At 33.1% G+C, this 15,076-nt stretch overlaps 3 protein-coding genes across 3 annotated transcripts in view; 1 reads left to right on the forward strand and 2 right to left on the reverse strand.

The window, feature by feature from the left end:
* The first annotated feature begins 1,479 nt into the window (after positions 1-1,479).
* On the forward strand, positions 1,480-3,920 carry LOC133187772 (myosin-2-like). Its single transcript, XM_061323175.1, has 3 exons — positions 1,480-1,785; positions 2,339-2,445; positions 2,737-3,920. The coding sequence occupies exons 1-3, from the start codon at positions 1,503-1,505 to the stop codon at positions 3,751-3,753; spliced, it is 1,407 nt and encodes a 468-aa protein (XP_061179159.1). The 5' UTR covers positions 1,480-1,502; the 3' UTR covers positions 3,754-3,920.
* Positions 3,921-7,767: 3,847 nt separating this feature from the next.
* LOC133187774 (uncharacterized) lies at positions 7,768-9,277 on the reverse strand. The gene is made up of 3 exons (XM_061323176.1): positions 9,120-9,277; positions 8,502-8,691; positions 7,768-7,886 (listed from the first exon to the last, which is right to left on the reverse strand). Exons 1-3 carry the CDS (start codon positions 9,143-9,145, stop codon positions 7,776-7,778), a joined length of 327 nt encoding a protein of 108 aa, XP_061179160.1. The 5' UTR covers positions 9,146-9,277; the 3' UTR covers positions 7,768-7,775.
* A 2,210-nt stretch (positions 9,278-11,487) lies between these two features.
* LOC133187776 (uncharacterized) overlaps positions 11,488-15,076 on the reverse strand; it is a 33,129-nt gene continuing 29,540 nt past the window's right edge. The window contains exons 3-4 of the mRNA XM_061323177.1: positions 12,788-12,977; positions 11,488-12,515 (exon numbers count right to left, since the gene is read on the reverse strand). Coding sequence (XP_061179161.1) covers positions 12,405-12,515; positions 12,788-12,977 — 301 coding nt within the window. The 3' untranslated portion in view covers positions 11,488-12,404. The remainder of the gene's footprint in view (positions 12,516-12,787; positions 12,978-15,076) is intronic.

A 15,076-nucleotide genomic window follows, 5' to 3' on the forward strand; every position in this document is an offset into this window, starting at 1 on the left:
GCATTATGACTGCTTTTCATTAAATTATTGAAATCGTCTGTTACCCAAAAATGGACTGGCGCATTTATTGCACCATTTTCCTGCTATTATAAATAAAGAAATTTATGGTATAATGTGACACAATGAATCAGCCATTAAACGCTATAAGATAAACATTGCACAATTTTTATTGCACAGCCCAAATGAGTTTAAGAATTTATATCGTTTATGACCTCTCAAGTGACATTTTCATGTCGATGTTTTAAATTAACCTTGACATGCAATCACAGAAACGATTTCAGAATCCAACAGAAAGTAAATACAGGTATTTATGATTCCTGATGTCGTTTTGCTTTTTTCTTAATTTGTTTTACTCATATATGCTCAAATTAAAACATAATTATTGATTTAGGAGCTGTCTAATATGGAGAAAATACATTTACAATACCGGTTTCTGTACAAATGAATGGATACAGTGTATGAGATTTACAATGTAATGTACAATATAAAGCAATTAATACTGAGCCAATACAAAACAAAACAAAAAATAATATCAATCAGAGAAATCATAAATGCGATATTTTTTAACTGGATTAATTAATTATGACGTTTTCCGCCATAACAATTAAGGAAAATTTTGGGAAATTTTTGACCCGGCTTTAAACCACAGATCAGTGGAGACTCAAATTATCACTTTGTTCCTGACTTGATTCTTACGTCAGAGGCGAATGAATAGTGATTGTGCCATTGCCACGCGCTTATCATATCCCATAATCACCGCCATCAGTATCGGGCACTCTTTTTACCGAGTCCCTTTGTCTCTGCTGATGTCCGCCATTAGAACGCGATGACCCGATAGAGATTCTTATTCAACCAAAAACAATACCATCAAACGAAGAAACTCGACACTGTATAATTTAAAAAGACGTATTTTAAATTCATATTGAGGGGCTATGTAGGGAACTGGGTGGTATAAATTTTATTACCTCAAAATCAGTCGAATTTTTTTTCTCTGTCAATGTTGTCTTGCAAAAATAAATTTTCAACTGTACATGTTAAGGGAATAAAGAAATTAAAACTACAGAATCCAAAATTGTCTATTCTTAACATAATATTTTCTTTCGTTTTTGTAATATTTTACTTTTTATATCCACATACGAAAAGAGTTTTCAATATCGGGCACAAAAATATTTTAACGTACAACCTTTTCTTGATCAGCTCATACATACATACATACAGACAGACAGACCAAATAAGTACTAAGGATTGTACACACCCCTGAAGAGACCCCAGGTCAAACTGTGTATTGAACATAAAACAAAGTTAAGACGCATGTTATGGTACAGTCACTCTGATGTTTTGGAGATATTAAATCACAGGCTGTGGGAACATCTATATTCTGCCAAAAACAAGACAGACCCTTCACGAACAATCGGAGAAACAGGCAGAAGGGTAAACGCAAGACGGAACGGTTAAAAAAGAGACAGCGGAATTAAAATTGGAACTTAATTTTTTACACTAACATGGATGCAGAACAAAGGAAGCGAATTACTTCGAATATAACATTTCTGAAAGAACGTTTGGGATATCTGGATCCCATTCTTGATCGTCTTGTTGAGAAAAATGTTTTGACAATGGAACAAAGAGAAAGGATTGAAAAGGTCCAGCCGCCAACACCACATAAAAAATTCAACGAGTTCATACAGTTTCTGTTGGCTTCTCCGGGACCCGGAACGTTTCCGGCATTTATCGCGTCCTTAGAAGAGGAGCGGTTCTTCAACATCGTGGAAAAACTACAAAAAGATGGTAGGTGTTTAGATTGAAAAATATGTTATAAAACCCCGACAGGTCTAATGATCTGCTTTTCTCCCATATTTCTAAACATTCTGTACATCCAGTTTATACAGCCGAGTACACAATAATTACCTCAGTCGTAAAACAGTCTATGACTATATATTTCATTTGCATTTTTAATATGGATGGTTTAATTCCTGTCTTTAAATTTTAAAGCTCTATCTCTATTCGTTATCAATTAAACTAATTAATCTTGGTGTATTTACAAACAATGAAAGAGTTGCGTTAAACTCTGAAACAAAATGCTTAATGAAATGACTTTGCAGAAATCCGTATACTGTATGTGGATAATGAATTTCACATTTGGTTGGAAGAAAATGAGAAAAATTGACTTGAATTTTATTTGTTTTGACAACTGCAAATAATCAGGACATTCAGATAAATATGGAACACCTAATTATGCGTTGAACATTGTTAATAAGGTTGAGTTATCTGTTCACAAGAATTATATTTTAATTAATGAATTTTATGAGATGTTATGAATTATTTCAAAATTTATTTCAAGTTCCTGGAAGGAAAACAACTGTAGCACGTGACTCCTACGTCAGACCCCAGACTAGCGTCTCCCGTCCTACAACAGCCGTACTAACGCAACAGACCACTGAAACAAATGTGAGTACATCTGGGAACAGAGAAAATCATTGTTTATTTGAAGTGAACACAGAACATCAAAAAAATGTAACCACTAGTATCTGTCGTATATACATGTATATAATTATATGGCTCATGGAGAGAACTAATATATAGGCCACTTTTTCCTGCTGTTCAATCCATGTTCATTGTATATACTTCTATGTATATCGTGAATAAAATACTTCTTAAACTAATCAAATTAAACTTAAACTATATGGCTTAGTATTTTCTTGTTTAATATCCTCTTTTTATGTATTTTTTCTCTTATAGAGTGCGGTTCCAGAAAAAGTTTCGAGATCGAAGACCACGATATACAGACAACCAGCATACCATCTTGTTGACGATGACTCGGATACGATCCAGTCTGAATCACCAGCTCCACAGAGCCCTTCTCCAATCAGTCGACCAAAGACATCAACAAATCACGATCCTCATTATGGAGGCGCAAAAATCGCAGACAGGGTAACTGTTGCCGTGGGACACATGTTTGCAGAGTTCAGTGGTAAACTGACCAATGATCTTTTAGACGGGTTCGAGAGGAGACGCCACGAGGAAAGGATCGACTTAGAAATTCGAATCGAGAAGAAAATTGATCACGTCATCGACAAACGTGTCGACGAAAAACTGGCAACATTCAAGCAAGAATGGGAGCAAGAAAAAGCAAACTATTTACAAGGAAATCAGAAGGCTTTGAATGCTCTCTCTGAAAGTATTGAAAGTCTACAGGCATACCAAGAGGAATACCTCCAGCTGAAGCAAAAATACGAGCAGCTACAACATACCCACTCTCAGATGCGCGAGAAAGAAAACGAGAGATGGCAAAAGTTGTCCGTCTTGAATAAAGATAACAACACATTGAAGAACGAGGGAGAAGTCTTACGTGGACAGATAATTGAGCTCAGAGATCGGGTACAGGAACTGGAGAGTGACAACAGAGTCCTCAAGGACAACGAGATCCAGGATCAATGCAAGATCAACCAACTGGTGGCGGACAAAGAGGACCTTCTGGCCGAGCTGGAGAGAACCGAGCGCGAGAAGATGGATCTTAAGATGCGAGTGGACACTCTCTCCCGTGAGATCGAGAAATTATTGAACAGCCAACAGGAGCGTGCCAGTCAAGAGGACAAAGCATACCAAGACGCTCTGCGTAAACAAAATGACCGACTGGATGAACTGTACAAGGTCGTTCAAGCTCTTTCCGATCGGGATCGGCAAACCAGAAATCTGTTTATCGGTGGTTCCACAATGTCGAAGGCGATCAGAACTTCTGCTAGACCAAACAAATAAAAACGGTTAAATAAGTTCGGGACTCCGCGTGGAAAGTGTAAAAAGAAGCCACTATCGTCATTTGTTTGGATAAATACCATAAAGAGAATTTAATATTTTATGTATTAAAATAGAATTTTTGAAATGGCGTTGTTGAATAAGTAGCAACATTGAGAACTGCATGCTAAATGTAGATAAAAAAAAGTATGAAAATATGTATATAATTACTAACATGACTAATTAAAAATATGTGGCTGCATTTGGTTTGGCAATAGAAACCGAACATAATCTGCATATTAAAAGAGTTCATTAATAATTGACCTTTCGAGTTATATGCTATTGCCAATATCATTTTGATACAGAGATTGATAATTATAAAGAGCATCATAATTTTATCAATATAAGGAAAACATTCAAATATGTTGGACTTGATTTCTTAATGAGACATCTTAGGATAAACATTAAATGTACTTTAAAGTTTGTCCCTGTTTTCGTACATGTATACTTGTTTTTACCATACTCTTGTTTATTTTTTATTTTATTTCTGTTATCATTATTACATTATTTGATTTATCAGTTAGTTAAATAACTGCAAAGAACATTTCAGACATTTTTCGTCTAATGTCTATTCAAGAAGTTTCTTAAAGCTTTTGAATATAGTCTGATTTTATCAGCTTCAGATTTGGACGGCCCTTCCGTTTGTGTTGTTATTATCTGTGGTATTAAATCAGTCATCTGTCGTACATTCGTACACTTGTTCCAGAGGCTGATTCGCGTTTTGTTCATAAGCCAAGTTTTATATACTGTGTTCATAAGTACATTTAAAAAGTTTCGTAATACGTCACAAATAATAACTGTTTATAAAACTAATTTTTAAAAAAAAAAATGAGTTATTGAATATTCACTATGGTTTCTCCCACATTTATTTTGTAGTGAAATTGTTTTGTTACGAACTACAGTTAACAAATATCATGATGGTAAAGATCTAGTTGATTTGGTTTGTTTTAATCAATATCATTTGTATTTATTAATGAACAAAAAACAAAAATAATCTCTGAAATATTCTTGATATGTACATGTTTATGAAAAAAGTTTTCAAATAAAGAATCTATTTTCACTTAAAAATCTTTATCATCACTTTAAACACAGAACATAGAGTCTATAGAGAAGAGAGATAACTTTGACGATAGTATACAGAAATGATCAACTTGACAAAGATATGATTTTGAAAGGACTGAAATTGAGGAGGGAAAATAATGAAAAAAATATATCTGCAAAGTCTTGGAGACCCTTCAAGAAGAAAATGTTGCTACAGTAACTGTTGTCATAGCCTAGAAGCGGAGTACTAATTGTGAATGAAAACATGTCTGGGGAATAATTTTGAATGAAATATTCTCATTTATACTTCTAAAGTAAAGACCAAATATTATATCACTTTTATGATTCAGAAACATTATACTCTATCATAAAATCATATACGAAAGGAAAAAGGAAAGAATTTTCCTGCATTTCTAAAGCCAAAAAGTTTGGTGTCTAGGAGAGTATTCCATGATGTTTAATACTATAATACAATGTATCATTAAGAACTTCGGCGCAATGCTTGCAATCTTGAATCATTCACTGCAGTATCATTTATGTGCTCGGGCAATGCTGCCTGGTGTCCAATTCCTTAATGCATATATAGGTCTCCAAATATCACATACCAGTATATCAGATGTCATCAAAGGTCATAAAATCTTAAAGATCAATTGCATTGTAGGGTTTTGACAGAGATGATCGAATTTGTGATCTTTATTCCTCTAAAAATTTAGGAGACGAATTCCACTATCTTTTAGAATGTGCTTTTTTCAAAAGAGAACGAAAAAAACTTGTTCCAAATATTTTTATGCCTCCGTAATCGAAGATTCGGGGGCATATAGTTTTTGCCCTGTCCGTCCGTCTGTCTGTCTGTCTATCTGTCTGTCTGTCCGCAAAAACTTTAACCTTGCCCATAACTTTTGATTGGTTGGAGTTATGGCTTTCATATTTCACATGTGTATTCTTTGTGACTAGACCTTTCTTTGGGTACCATAAAATTTGACCTTTTGACCTTGGAGTTTGACCCACTTTTGCAATATTTTTTCAGACTTTAACCTTGACCATAACTTTTGAATAGTTGGTGCTAGGGCTTTCAAACTTCACAGGTGTATACCTTGTGATAAGACCTTCCTTCAGATACCAGCAACTTTGACCCTTTGACTTTAAACTTGGAGTTTGACCTACTTTTACAAAACTTTAACCTTGCCCATAACTTTTGAACGGTTGGTGCTAGGGCTTTCATACTTCACATATGTAATTGTTGTCACAAGACCTTCTTTTGGATACCAACAACGTTGACCCTTTGACCTTGACCTTGGAGTTTGACATACTTTAGCAAAAATTTAATCTTGGCCATAACTTTTGAACGGTTGGTGCTAGGGCTTTCATAATTCACATATGTAATCGTTGTGACAAGACCTTCCTTTGGATACAAACAACTTTGACCCTTTCACCTTGGAGTTTGACCTACTTTTGAAAGACTAACTTAAGTCATAACTTTTGAACGGTTGGTGCCAGGGATTTCATATTTCACATGTGTATTTCTTGTAACATTGTAGAAGTCCTTTCCTTGGGCACCATTAATTTTGACCATTTGAACTAGATGTTTGACTTACTTTTGAAAAACTTTAAACTTTTCCATATGTATTCAATGGTTGCTGCTAGGGTTTTCATATTTCAAAGGTATATTTCTCTAGACAAGACCTTACTTTGGATACCAACATATTTGATTTGTATTTGAGAAAGTTTAAACTTTGATATGAGTTGCCATACGGGGGCATCAGTGTTTCACAAACACATCTTGTTTTATGCTAACCCTAATGTTATCAAATTTCATGACCTGTTAAATTGTAAGGACGCTAAAGTCATTTTTGGACTTGCCAAATTTTGCAAAATTTTATTGTCAGTAATAAATTAATAATAACAAAACTACTGTATATAACATGTTGTAATACATTTAGATTTATTTAATACTAGCAGAGGCCTTCTATACTTTGATGTTTTGAACTATACATGTATATAATAGTAATTAACATTAGTGCCACTCATTCATGCTTGTATGTTATTTTGTTGTATCATTTGTATTCATATACTCCAGTTGGGGTCTTTGTCCTAAATAAAAACTTGAAACTTGTAGCCGCTGATCTAAACTTCTGTTTGATGTCACAAAGGAGAATAACTTGGTGTCTCATGCTGCCCTTCTTCATTTAGTTTGCAGGTTAAGGATGCATCATGACCTTGGGTATGCAGAATATCACCAAGGTCAATATTATTGTGATTTTTTTAGATATACATGTACACATTATGATAGATCATTTGTGCACAGTGTATAACACAGCAGCTCTTGTACTGGGATCTTTTTTCAGGCCCGTCGCAACGGTTTCAAAAGGGGGGGGGGGGCAACTTCCCAAAAATATCTGACAAGCAAAAAAAAAAGTTAATTCACTGTCCATGTCCATATCCTGATATAAAAAAAAAGGGGGGGGGGCAACTAGCATCTAAAGGAAAATTAATACTATACTCAGAAAAAAGTGGGGGCGTCCCACTGCCACCCCCCTTGCGTTCTACGGGCCTGGTTTTCTCTAAACATTTTGGGGTTTTTTAAAATTTCGATCAGTTGCTAGCCTAAAAAGCTTAACGATGGATGGAAAAGTCGAGAAATCAATTTAACTAAAAATGTTAGCCTTTAATTACATTTCAGAAGAAGTCTCTTATGATTCAACAGTTTTTATTGCAATATATTTATTTGAACAAATCTCAACGAGAAATACAATGTTCAATGTTACGTAAAATGTTGCTTAGTACGAGGATACAGTAACAACGCAAAAGTAGTGATCAATAATATGTTTCTATATTTTACAGTATTCATTACTGGTAGGATTTCTCTATTTTACAGTATATTTCTTTATTTTACAGCATTTATTACTGGTAAGATTTCTATATTTTACAGTATTCATTGGTCCGTTTCAGTGTAACGTCCTTGTCCAGTTAATAGGTTCCAGTTTTAATCTTTCTCTGTCCATTCTATCATCTAAATATTTTTCGTTCTTCTCTTTCATCCATTTCTTTTCCATCAGCTGAAAAGGGGAAAACGGACTATGTACATGTCTCCATCTGAGATGCAAGTTACAGCTGGGCTAAAATATATCGCTTTATTTTTCTATTTCAAGACTTTATGCTCATTTATAATATAAAATTCCCTACATATTTTGTATATTACTAATAATCTAACAATCTGTGCTTTTTCAACCCCAATACTTGTAATTCAGTGTATAAATTTATAAACTTTAAGGACATACGCAGCGTAGTTTGAACTTTATTGTCTTTTCGCCTGGAGTTGAAGAGTTCCAATACTTGAAAGAACTGTGTGCTACATTTTAATGTCTATGTATGCTGTTGTATACTTCTTCTAAAACAAGTTTTGATAAACAAAACATCTGGAATATATGTTTAGTAATTTTTGTGTATTTTTCTCTGAATTATACAAGAATTTTCATCAGTTGATATCTTTTCAAACCCCCTGGTCATGCATGCTGATTTTTTGTATACAAACGTCTGATGGCACTATAATCTTAAATTAAGAATATCTTGAAAAATTATCAGTAGGTAAGGTACGTTGCGTATGTCCTTAAGGTGCCTTGTATTATGGAAAGGATTATGGTGAAAACAGAGATTGAGCATTAAAACATTACTTCTTTATTGGCGTCCCTGAATTGTTGTAGATAGATTCGTTTATTTATCCGGGACTGTCTTTCCTTATCCACATCATTCCTGTCTATATCTATATAGAAATCACTCTCCTTCGCTCTCTCCCAGAAGTCTCTCTTCTTGTTTACTTCATGTTCTAATATCTGATTCTTCAACACCGACAGAAATTTAGGTCTGAAATAAAAAAAAAAATATGCATGTGCATCGGGCTTTTTTGCATAAATGCGTGTTTTGTTGGTCGGAAAATATTTTATTTTCACAACTTGATGAACTATGGGTTGAAAAATAAATGTTCTGTCTTTCTTGAGAGAGAAAGAGAGAAGGGAGAGGGAAAGTTGTCAAACCATGCATAAATTTAAAAAGTACCCGTAAATGTTAGTCATGTTTCATATATAACTGAATCTTCTTTGATCATGATTTTACATCTTCTATAATTTGTCACGAAAAGTCTAGAACTACAATGATATTTAATCGGATTGTTCTCAAATGAATGATCTAATTTTAATTTATTTGAAAAATCTTGAAGTTTAATTTAGAAACGAAGCAGGACTAGGAGAGCGATTTCAATTCAGTTCTGAGAGTTGTGAAGACAAGATACTTACTTGTTAATTCTGTATTTCTCTTCCATCTTTTATTTCCTGTCCCTCTGCAGAATACACGGGAAGGGTCAGTTTTTCTACGTCATATCTCATTGACACTCTAGATTTTCGGTCCGATATCATTACAGAAAATGTATGTCAGACATATCGCGCTCCAAAAGACTCTTATAGAAGAATAGATTTAAACAACTCAAGGTATCCGTTTTGTCAAGGAATATCAAGCGCCTCTTACATGCCTTTGTATATCACTGTTGGTCAGAATATTTGCAGAAAAAATATCATATTTGTATGTAGATATATATTAATGTGTTGCAAAGATTTTGATTTCAAACGGAAAGGTTTAAACAATAAATCTTTCATACCTTTATGTATTTAAGGTAAACAGAAAAGCTGATCGATCTGAGACTTTTAAGGTGTAATTATTGATCTAATTTTATTGGAGACCAAACTTTAAATGTTTTTATCTCGTAGTACTTTTGTATATTTCCTCCCAAGTTTTTATCCGACATTTTGAAGGAAGAAATGATCATGCAGGAAAGAAAGAAAGGCTTACGTTTTTTTTTTCAAATATCAATTACTGTTTTAATGCCCCTTTTCACAATAATGTGTTCTAAATGTGAAAGTAGTTACAAATCGATGGCAAATTTTAAAGTGCATCAATTATAGATTTGTGCTTTTGTATTTTTTGTGCATTCGATTCAATTCTCCTATCACATCAGTATCTTAATATATTTTAATACTACAGAATTAATTTATTTGATTGTTTCTGTAATGTTTTTCATATTCTTATTTATTTTTCAGTTGAAGAGAATTCTTTTTGCCGATAGATCCACTTGCTACGTTTTATTCGACATATACCATGAAGAGTTTGAGAAATGACCTCCCCTCCTCGCAATCAAGTGTGAAAGGTGAAGTATTTGTTAGTTTTTCTATATACATGTATAGAATGTATCCTTGTGGAAAGAACAAAATTAAACGCATGATTTACTTAACAAAATAACGTCGTTTTGATCACAGAAATTTTCAATTAAACTTTAAGGTGATTAAAATTAACTGAAATTTTAAAGTCATTGGATTATTATTAAAGTACATTGTTTTACATTAAGTTACTGTCCATCTATAAAAGTAAAGATGTTATGAATATGTTACTTTACTTTTGAATTTGATGGAGTATAATTTAAAATTGTACTCAATTCTCCTTCCCGTGGTTTGGTAGATAGGAAAATTTTAAAAGCATACCATACTGTACGTTACTCTAGACTTTCTATGAAAACTTTACATTTAACGAAGAAAAATTCTGTTTATCATTTTGTAACATCTCCTCTTCAATTAACTTTGCAATAATTTCTCTTGACAACCTCAGTTCATATAAGTGAATCCCTTTTACCGTCAGTAAATGACTATTTGCGACATTAAGTTTTCTTTGTTACGTACCTCAATAGTCATTTTAAATTACTACAAGAAGATTTCTTTTTGTAAATTTTGTGTTTACAACCACCCAGTTAGTTACAAATTTTACAAGTAGTCTCTCCCTCTCCCTCTCTCTGAAAAATCAATTTAAGGATGAATAACACAATTTTTTTCTTTAAAAATTCAAATATATTTGCTTAAATAGGTGCCTCTCTCACTAAAGAAGTAATATTTGTTGAGTTTTAAAGAACTTAATGTTTTGCCAAGCCAGACACTTGATTCGGTGAGAAATGGGAAAATGTAACTTTACAGTTCAATGTTATTTTTGAAAAGCTTAAGAAATATATGAAGTTTTGATACTGTCAGGTTTTTTGGAACATTAGACAGAGTCTATTTTTTAATTTTATATAATTAAAACTACTTTGAAAGAAATGTTAAAAAAAATTGCAATGTAACTCTTAATTCTGTGTTTTAATTTCCTGAATTGAGAAATAATTTTTGACGGAGAAATACTCATAGGTTAAAAATCAATGAAATATAAGCAACTTGACCACTCAATTTGTTTCTGGTGAAATAGTGCTAAATTCTTTGGGGTGTAAATAATTCAAAAACTTTATCTCGATCCAGCACAAAAATATTTTGTGGCCAGTGTTCTCTTAACAAGAGTTACTTCTCTTTGTGAAACGTAAAGTGATAAACTGTACAAAATTTCATCAGAAAATTAGATTTTAATAAAACAGTAAATGAAACAATTGTTAGCAACAGTACACTAATCTAGTATTCGTCTGAAAGTTTGATAATTTACAAACTGTGAAGGAAGCACACATAAACCTCGATCGGTTTACGCTATTGAAATTTAATTTTGTTGATGCTTCATTCAACATTTATCATTAGAGTGGAAAACAAAAAAAAAGTACAAATGACTTGGAAAGGTCAAAATACATTCTTATAGTTATGAAATACAAAAATAAATACAAATACTCTGCACTTGATAATATTAAAATAAAACAAAAAATAAAATAGTTCAAGTTATAATACTGATAACAATACATGTATATGCAGGCGATGATAACATGCAATAACATACGATAAATACTTTTGTTCATCACAGTAATAGATATCACATGGTCAAAATATTTCCGTGTTCATAACACAAAAAATGACGAACAAAATAGCAATCTCTATCCAGAGAAGTCGTTCTTTTCTTTCAGGATCGACAACTCTGGACAGACGATGACTTCAAAGCACACGAAATACTCAAATAAAACCGTAGACAATTTCAACAGTCAGAGTATAGTATAGTGTGATTTTTTTTTTAGTCTTGCAATGTATATATAAAAAGAAATGAATTGAGCAAATTTTGGAGGATGAATTCACATCTAAAAAGACACGCACGCTAGCACACAATGTCCGATGCTGACTGCATCATACAAGTTATCAGAACTGACGGTGTAAAACACTTCATACAAATATCAGCAGTAAGAGAAACAAAGATTTATCATCAGGCATAAAAAAAAACATAGATCTATAATGAATATAAATGTTGTGAATTTTTTTAAGAAATACAAGTCTCACTGAAAAAGAGACCACTAGCTGTCACACGAGAGGTGTTATGCTTAGAAATGTGAAATCTTGTAAATTGTGCTGTGAATGTTTTTTAATGAATTTTTTAAACGTCTTCAGTAATCTTTATAATTATCAGTCAAAGAAACCCAGTGATGGATAACGGTGAAGTAATTTTATAGAAAGCATGTATCTGTATATTCAAAAACCCTTGGGACTGTATTACAATTAATAAAATCCAATGGTGCATTATTTGCAAATAATGCCCTCTTAGTTTGCTAAAGATGAAGTTAAAATGTGAGCATTAGATGGGAATCATTTGAGGCTACAGGACCAGTTGATGGGGTTATATCGGAGCCGTTCTCGGTCGATTCGTTGCTCTAAAAACCTGTTTGTTCGTGACTCTTGCCATTTTTTCTCCATCATCTGAAAAAAAAAAAGAAATCGTCAATATCATGATTATTTTTCTCTTTTATTTCTTGAAAGAGTAATCCAAATGATTTAATTAAATACAAGTATTCGTTGCCAGAATGTATGATTTGTGCTCAGTATTTTTATTTAGAGTAAAACCATATGAGAAGGAAAGGCTTTAACAAGCACCTAGTTTTAACGAACTTGTATTTTCGTTGTATTAGTCATTTTAATACTCTCTAAAATATATACATGTTTAAAATTTTTCTTCAATATTTTCAACATACATCTTTGTTTCCATCCCTGAAGTTTTGTAAGTAGTTATGTTTCTTGATGAAGGCATCTAGGTCTTTTTGTCGGCAGTCGTTGTCATAGGCAATGGACTGCGTGCTTTCCAGACATTTTTCTTTGAAAGCGAGGCTCTTACCAAGATCTTGATCCGCCATCTGCTGTTTAAGTACGTCCCGGAAATGTTTCCTGTCAAATTGAGGAGAAGAAATTATTGTACATGTAGGTGACAATGAAATATAGTTTGTAATGTGAAACTAAACAGTTCGTAATGTGTGATGGTCGAATAAGTAAATTACGGGATAAAATGCCCAAATTAATTTGATCAACAAAATTTGAGAGGGGTGCTAATGAATTTATGAAAAAACTGAAACTATACATGTATACTAGCTACGTCATGTTTTTGATATTTTAATAACAGATACATGCGTAATACCTGCACATCCACATTTTAAAGCAATATGAGCTGCATTTTGGGCATTTTATTTTGCTGTTAAAATGTGCTGCTATGATAAATCTCTATATGTAATTTAAACATTTATGATCAATTAGGCTAAAATAAAGTATTAAATATTTTTCAGAAGAAAGATTTCTGTACAGTGGAATGTGTAGTATTATATAAGAAATCAGTATTGTACAGGATGATAATAATGTGATTTTGCTTTAAACAAAGCTTAAATATGAACAACAGGAGTTATACACGTTCTTTTCTTCTGTCATTGAAATAGTTAATTACAATATTGCAACAAAAATTTCATTCAAACATCAAAGTTGCAGCTCATATTGCTTTAAGGAAAGACTACAATTAATTCAAAGATTAATTTATTTGAGTTTTCTTGTGTAAGGTGAAAAGAAATAGATGGATTTGACATGGAAAACTGAAAATAAAATTAAGGTTTTGCGGGATTTAAACTTCATATTCAGGGGTTATCGAACTATATTAAGGATTATTCTATATTGAAATGATATACCGTTGGTATTCAATGTCGTGAACAATGTATATTATTTCGCAAGGATCAATAAACGTACGACAAGAATTTACTTTAATTCTTTAATTTTGTCGGTTATTCTCGTCTACTTACAGTACTTCACACGATATCCTTTACATCAACTGAATTTAAATTGCTTATTAACCTAGATAGCCATACTATATATATATATATATATATATATATATATATATATATATATATATATATATATATATATATATATAACTCTGATTTAAGGACTAGGGAGACCAGACCATAATATATGGCTTAAGGAGACAATATACAAATTTTTTAAATTTGCTTTTTTCTAAAAAGAAATACCAGATCAATGATCTATAGGACACCATTTAGTCGACTCTTGCTTTATCTTTTCATTATAAATGCCTCCTAAAAATATATGAAAAAAATGGTCTCCCTAATATTTTATGTTTCTCTCATATGACTTAAGGAGACCAGTGTATATTTTTATAAATATAACTTATGGTTTAAGTAGACCATTTTTCTTTCATAGTAATTTCACTGATTATGCATTAATTAACATATTGTTTCCAACCAGAATAGTTGCGGATGGTCAAGGTCAGCAGAAAGATATTTGTGCTGATGTGACTCAACATGATCGGTACAAAACCTTGAATATAAAACTAAAGTCATTGTACAAGTGACTTATATAGAGAGTAGTTGCCCCCGTGGTGCAGTGGTTAGAGCGTCTGCTCTAGAGTAGCAAAGTAAGGAGTTGATCCTTATGTCGCAGGTTCAAATCCCACTGTGGGATGGGGAGACCGGTCCTTCGGATGAGACCGTATAAATCGAGGTCCCATGTCGCAGTACGTGCTGACAAGAAAAAAAACCCTCACTGCTCAAGCGCCGAGTATAGGACAAAATTTGCAGATCTCCACCGGCATGTGGTGGCGTCTCCATATGAGTGAAAAAATCTCGAGAGGGACGTTAAACAACACACAATCAATCAATCAACATATAGAGAGTATAAGCCCAGAGTAGTTTGTTCTGATATCCACGTTTAACTCTCAATGCTGTCGCCCACGTGGTGCAGTGGTAAGAGCCTATGCTCTAGAGTTGCGGTGTTAGGAGTTGATCCTTATGTCACATGTTTGAATCCCACTGTGGGACGTGGCGACCAGTCCTTCGTACAAACCGAGGTCCAGTGTCGCAGCAGATGCTGGCATGAAAAAGATCCCTCACTGCTCATTGGCCCTGAGTGCCGAGCATAGGTCATTTGCAGCTCTCCATCGGCAAGTGGTGGCATCTCCATATAAGTGAAAAATTCTCGAGAGGGAC

The sequence above is a fragment of the Saccostrea echinata genome, unplaced genomic scaffold, assembly GCF_033153115.1.
Source record: "Saccostrea echinata isolate AGI-Se365-2 ecotype Australia unplaced genomic scaffold, CSIRO_AGI_Sech_v1 ptg000015l, whole genome shotgun sequence".
Taxonomy (NCBI): Eukaryota; Metazoa; Mollusca; class Bivalvia; order Ostreida; family Ostreidae; genus Saccostrea; species Saccostrea echinata.

What these genes read in the sequence shown, in the direction of transcription:
- LOC133187772 (XM_061323175.1), top strand. Translation starts at nt 1,503, where the DNA reads ATGGATGCAGAACAAAGGAAGCGAATTACTTCGAATATAACATTTCTG. An exon ending in GGAAAAACTACAAAAAGATG is followed by an intron (nt 1,786 to 2,338) that starts GTAGGTGTTTAG and finishes ATTTATTTCAAG; the next exon opens with TTCCTGGAAGGAAAACAACT. An exon ending in AACAGACCACTGAAACAAAT is followed by an intron (nt 2,446 to 2,736) that starts GTGAGTACATCT and finishes TTTCTCTTATAG; the next exon opens with AGTGCGGTTCCAGAAAAAGT.
- LOC133187774 (XM_061323176.1), bottom strand. Translation starts at nt 9,145, where the DNA reads ATGGAAGAGAAATACAGAATTAACAA. An exon ending in GAGAAATACAGAATTAACAA is followed by an intron (nt 8,692 to 9,119) that starts GTAAGTATCTTG and finishes TTTTTATTTCAG; the next exon opens with ACCTAAATTTCTGTCGGTGT. An exon ending in TCAGGGACGCCAATAAAGAA is followed by an intron (nt 7,887 to 8,501) that starts GTAATGTTTTAA and finishes TCCCCTTTTCAG; the next exon opens with CTGATGGAAAAGAAATGGAT.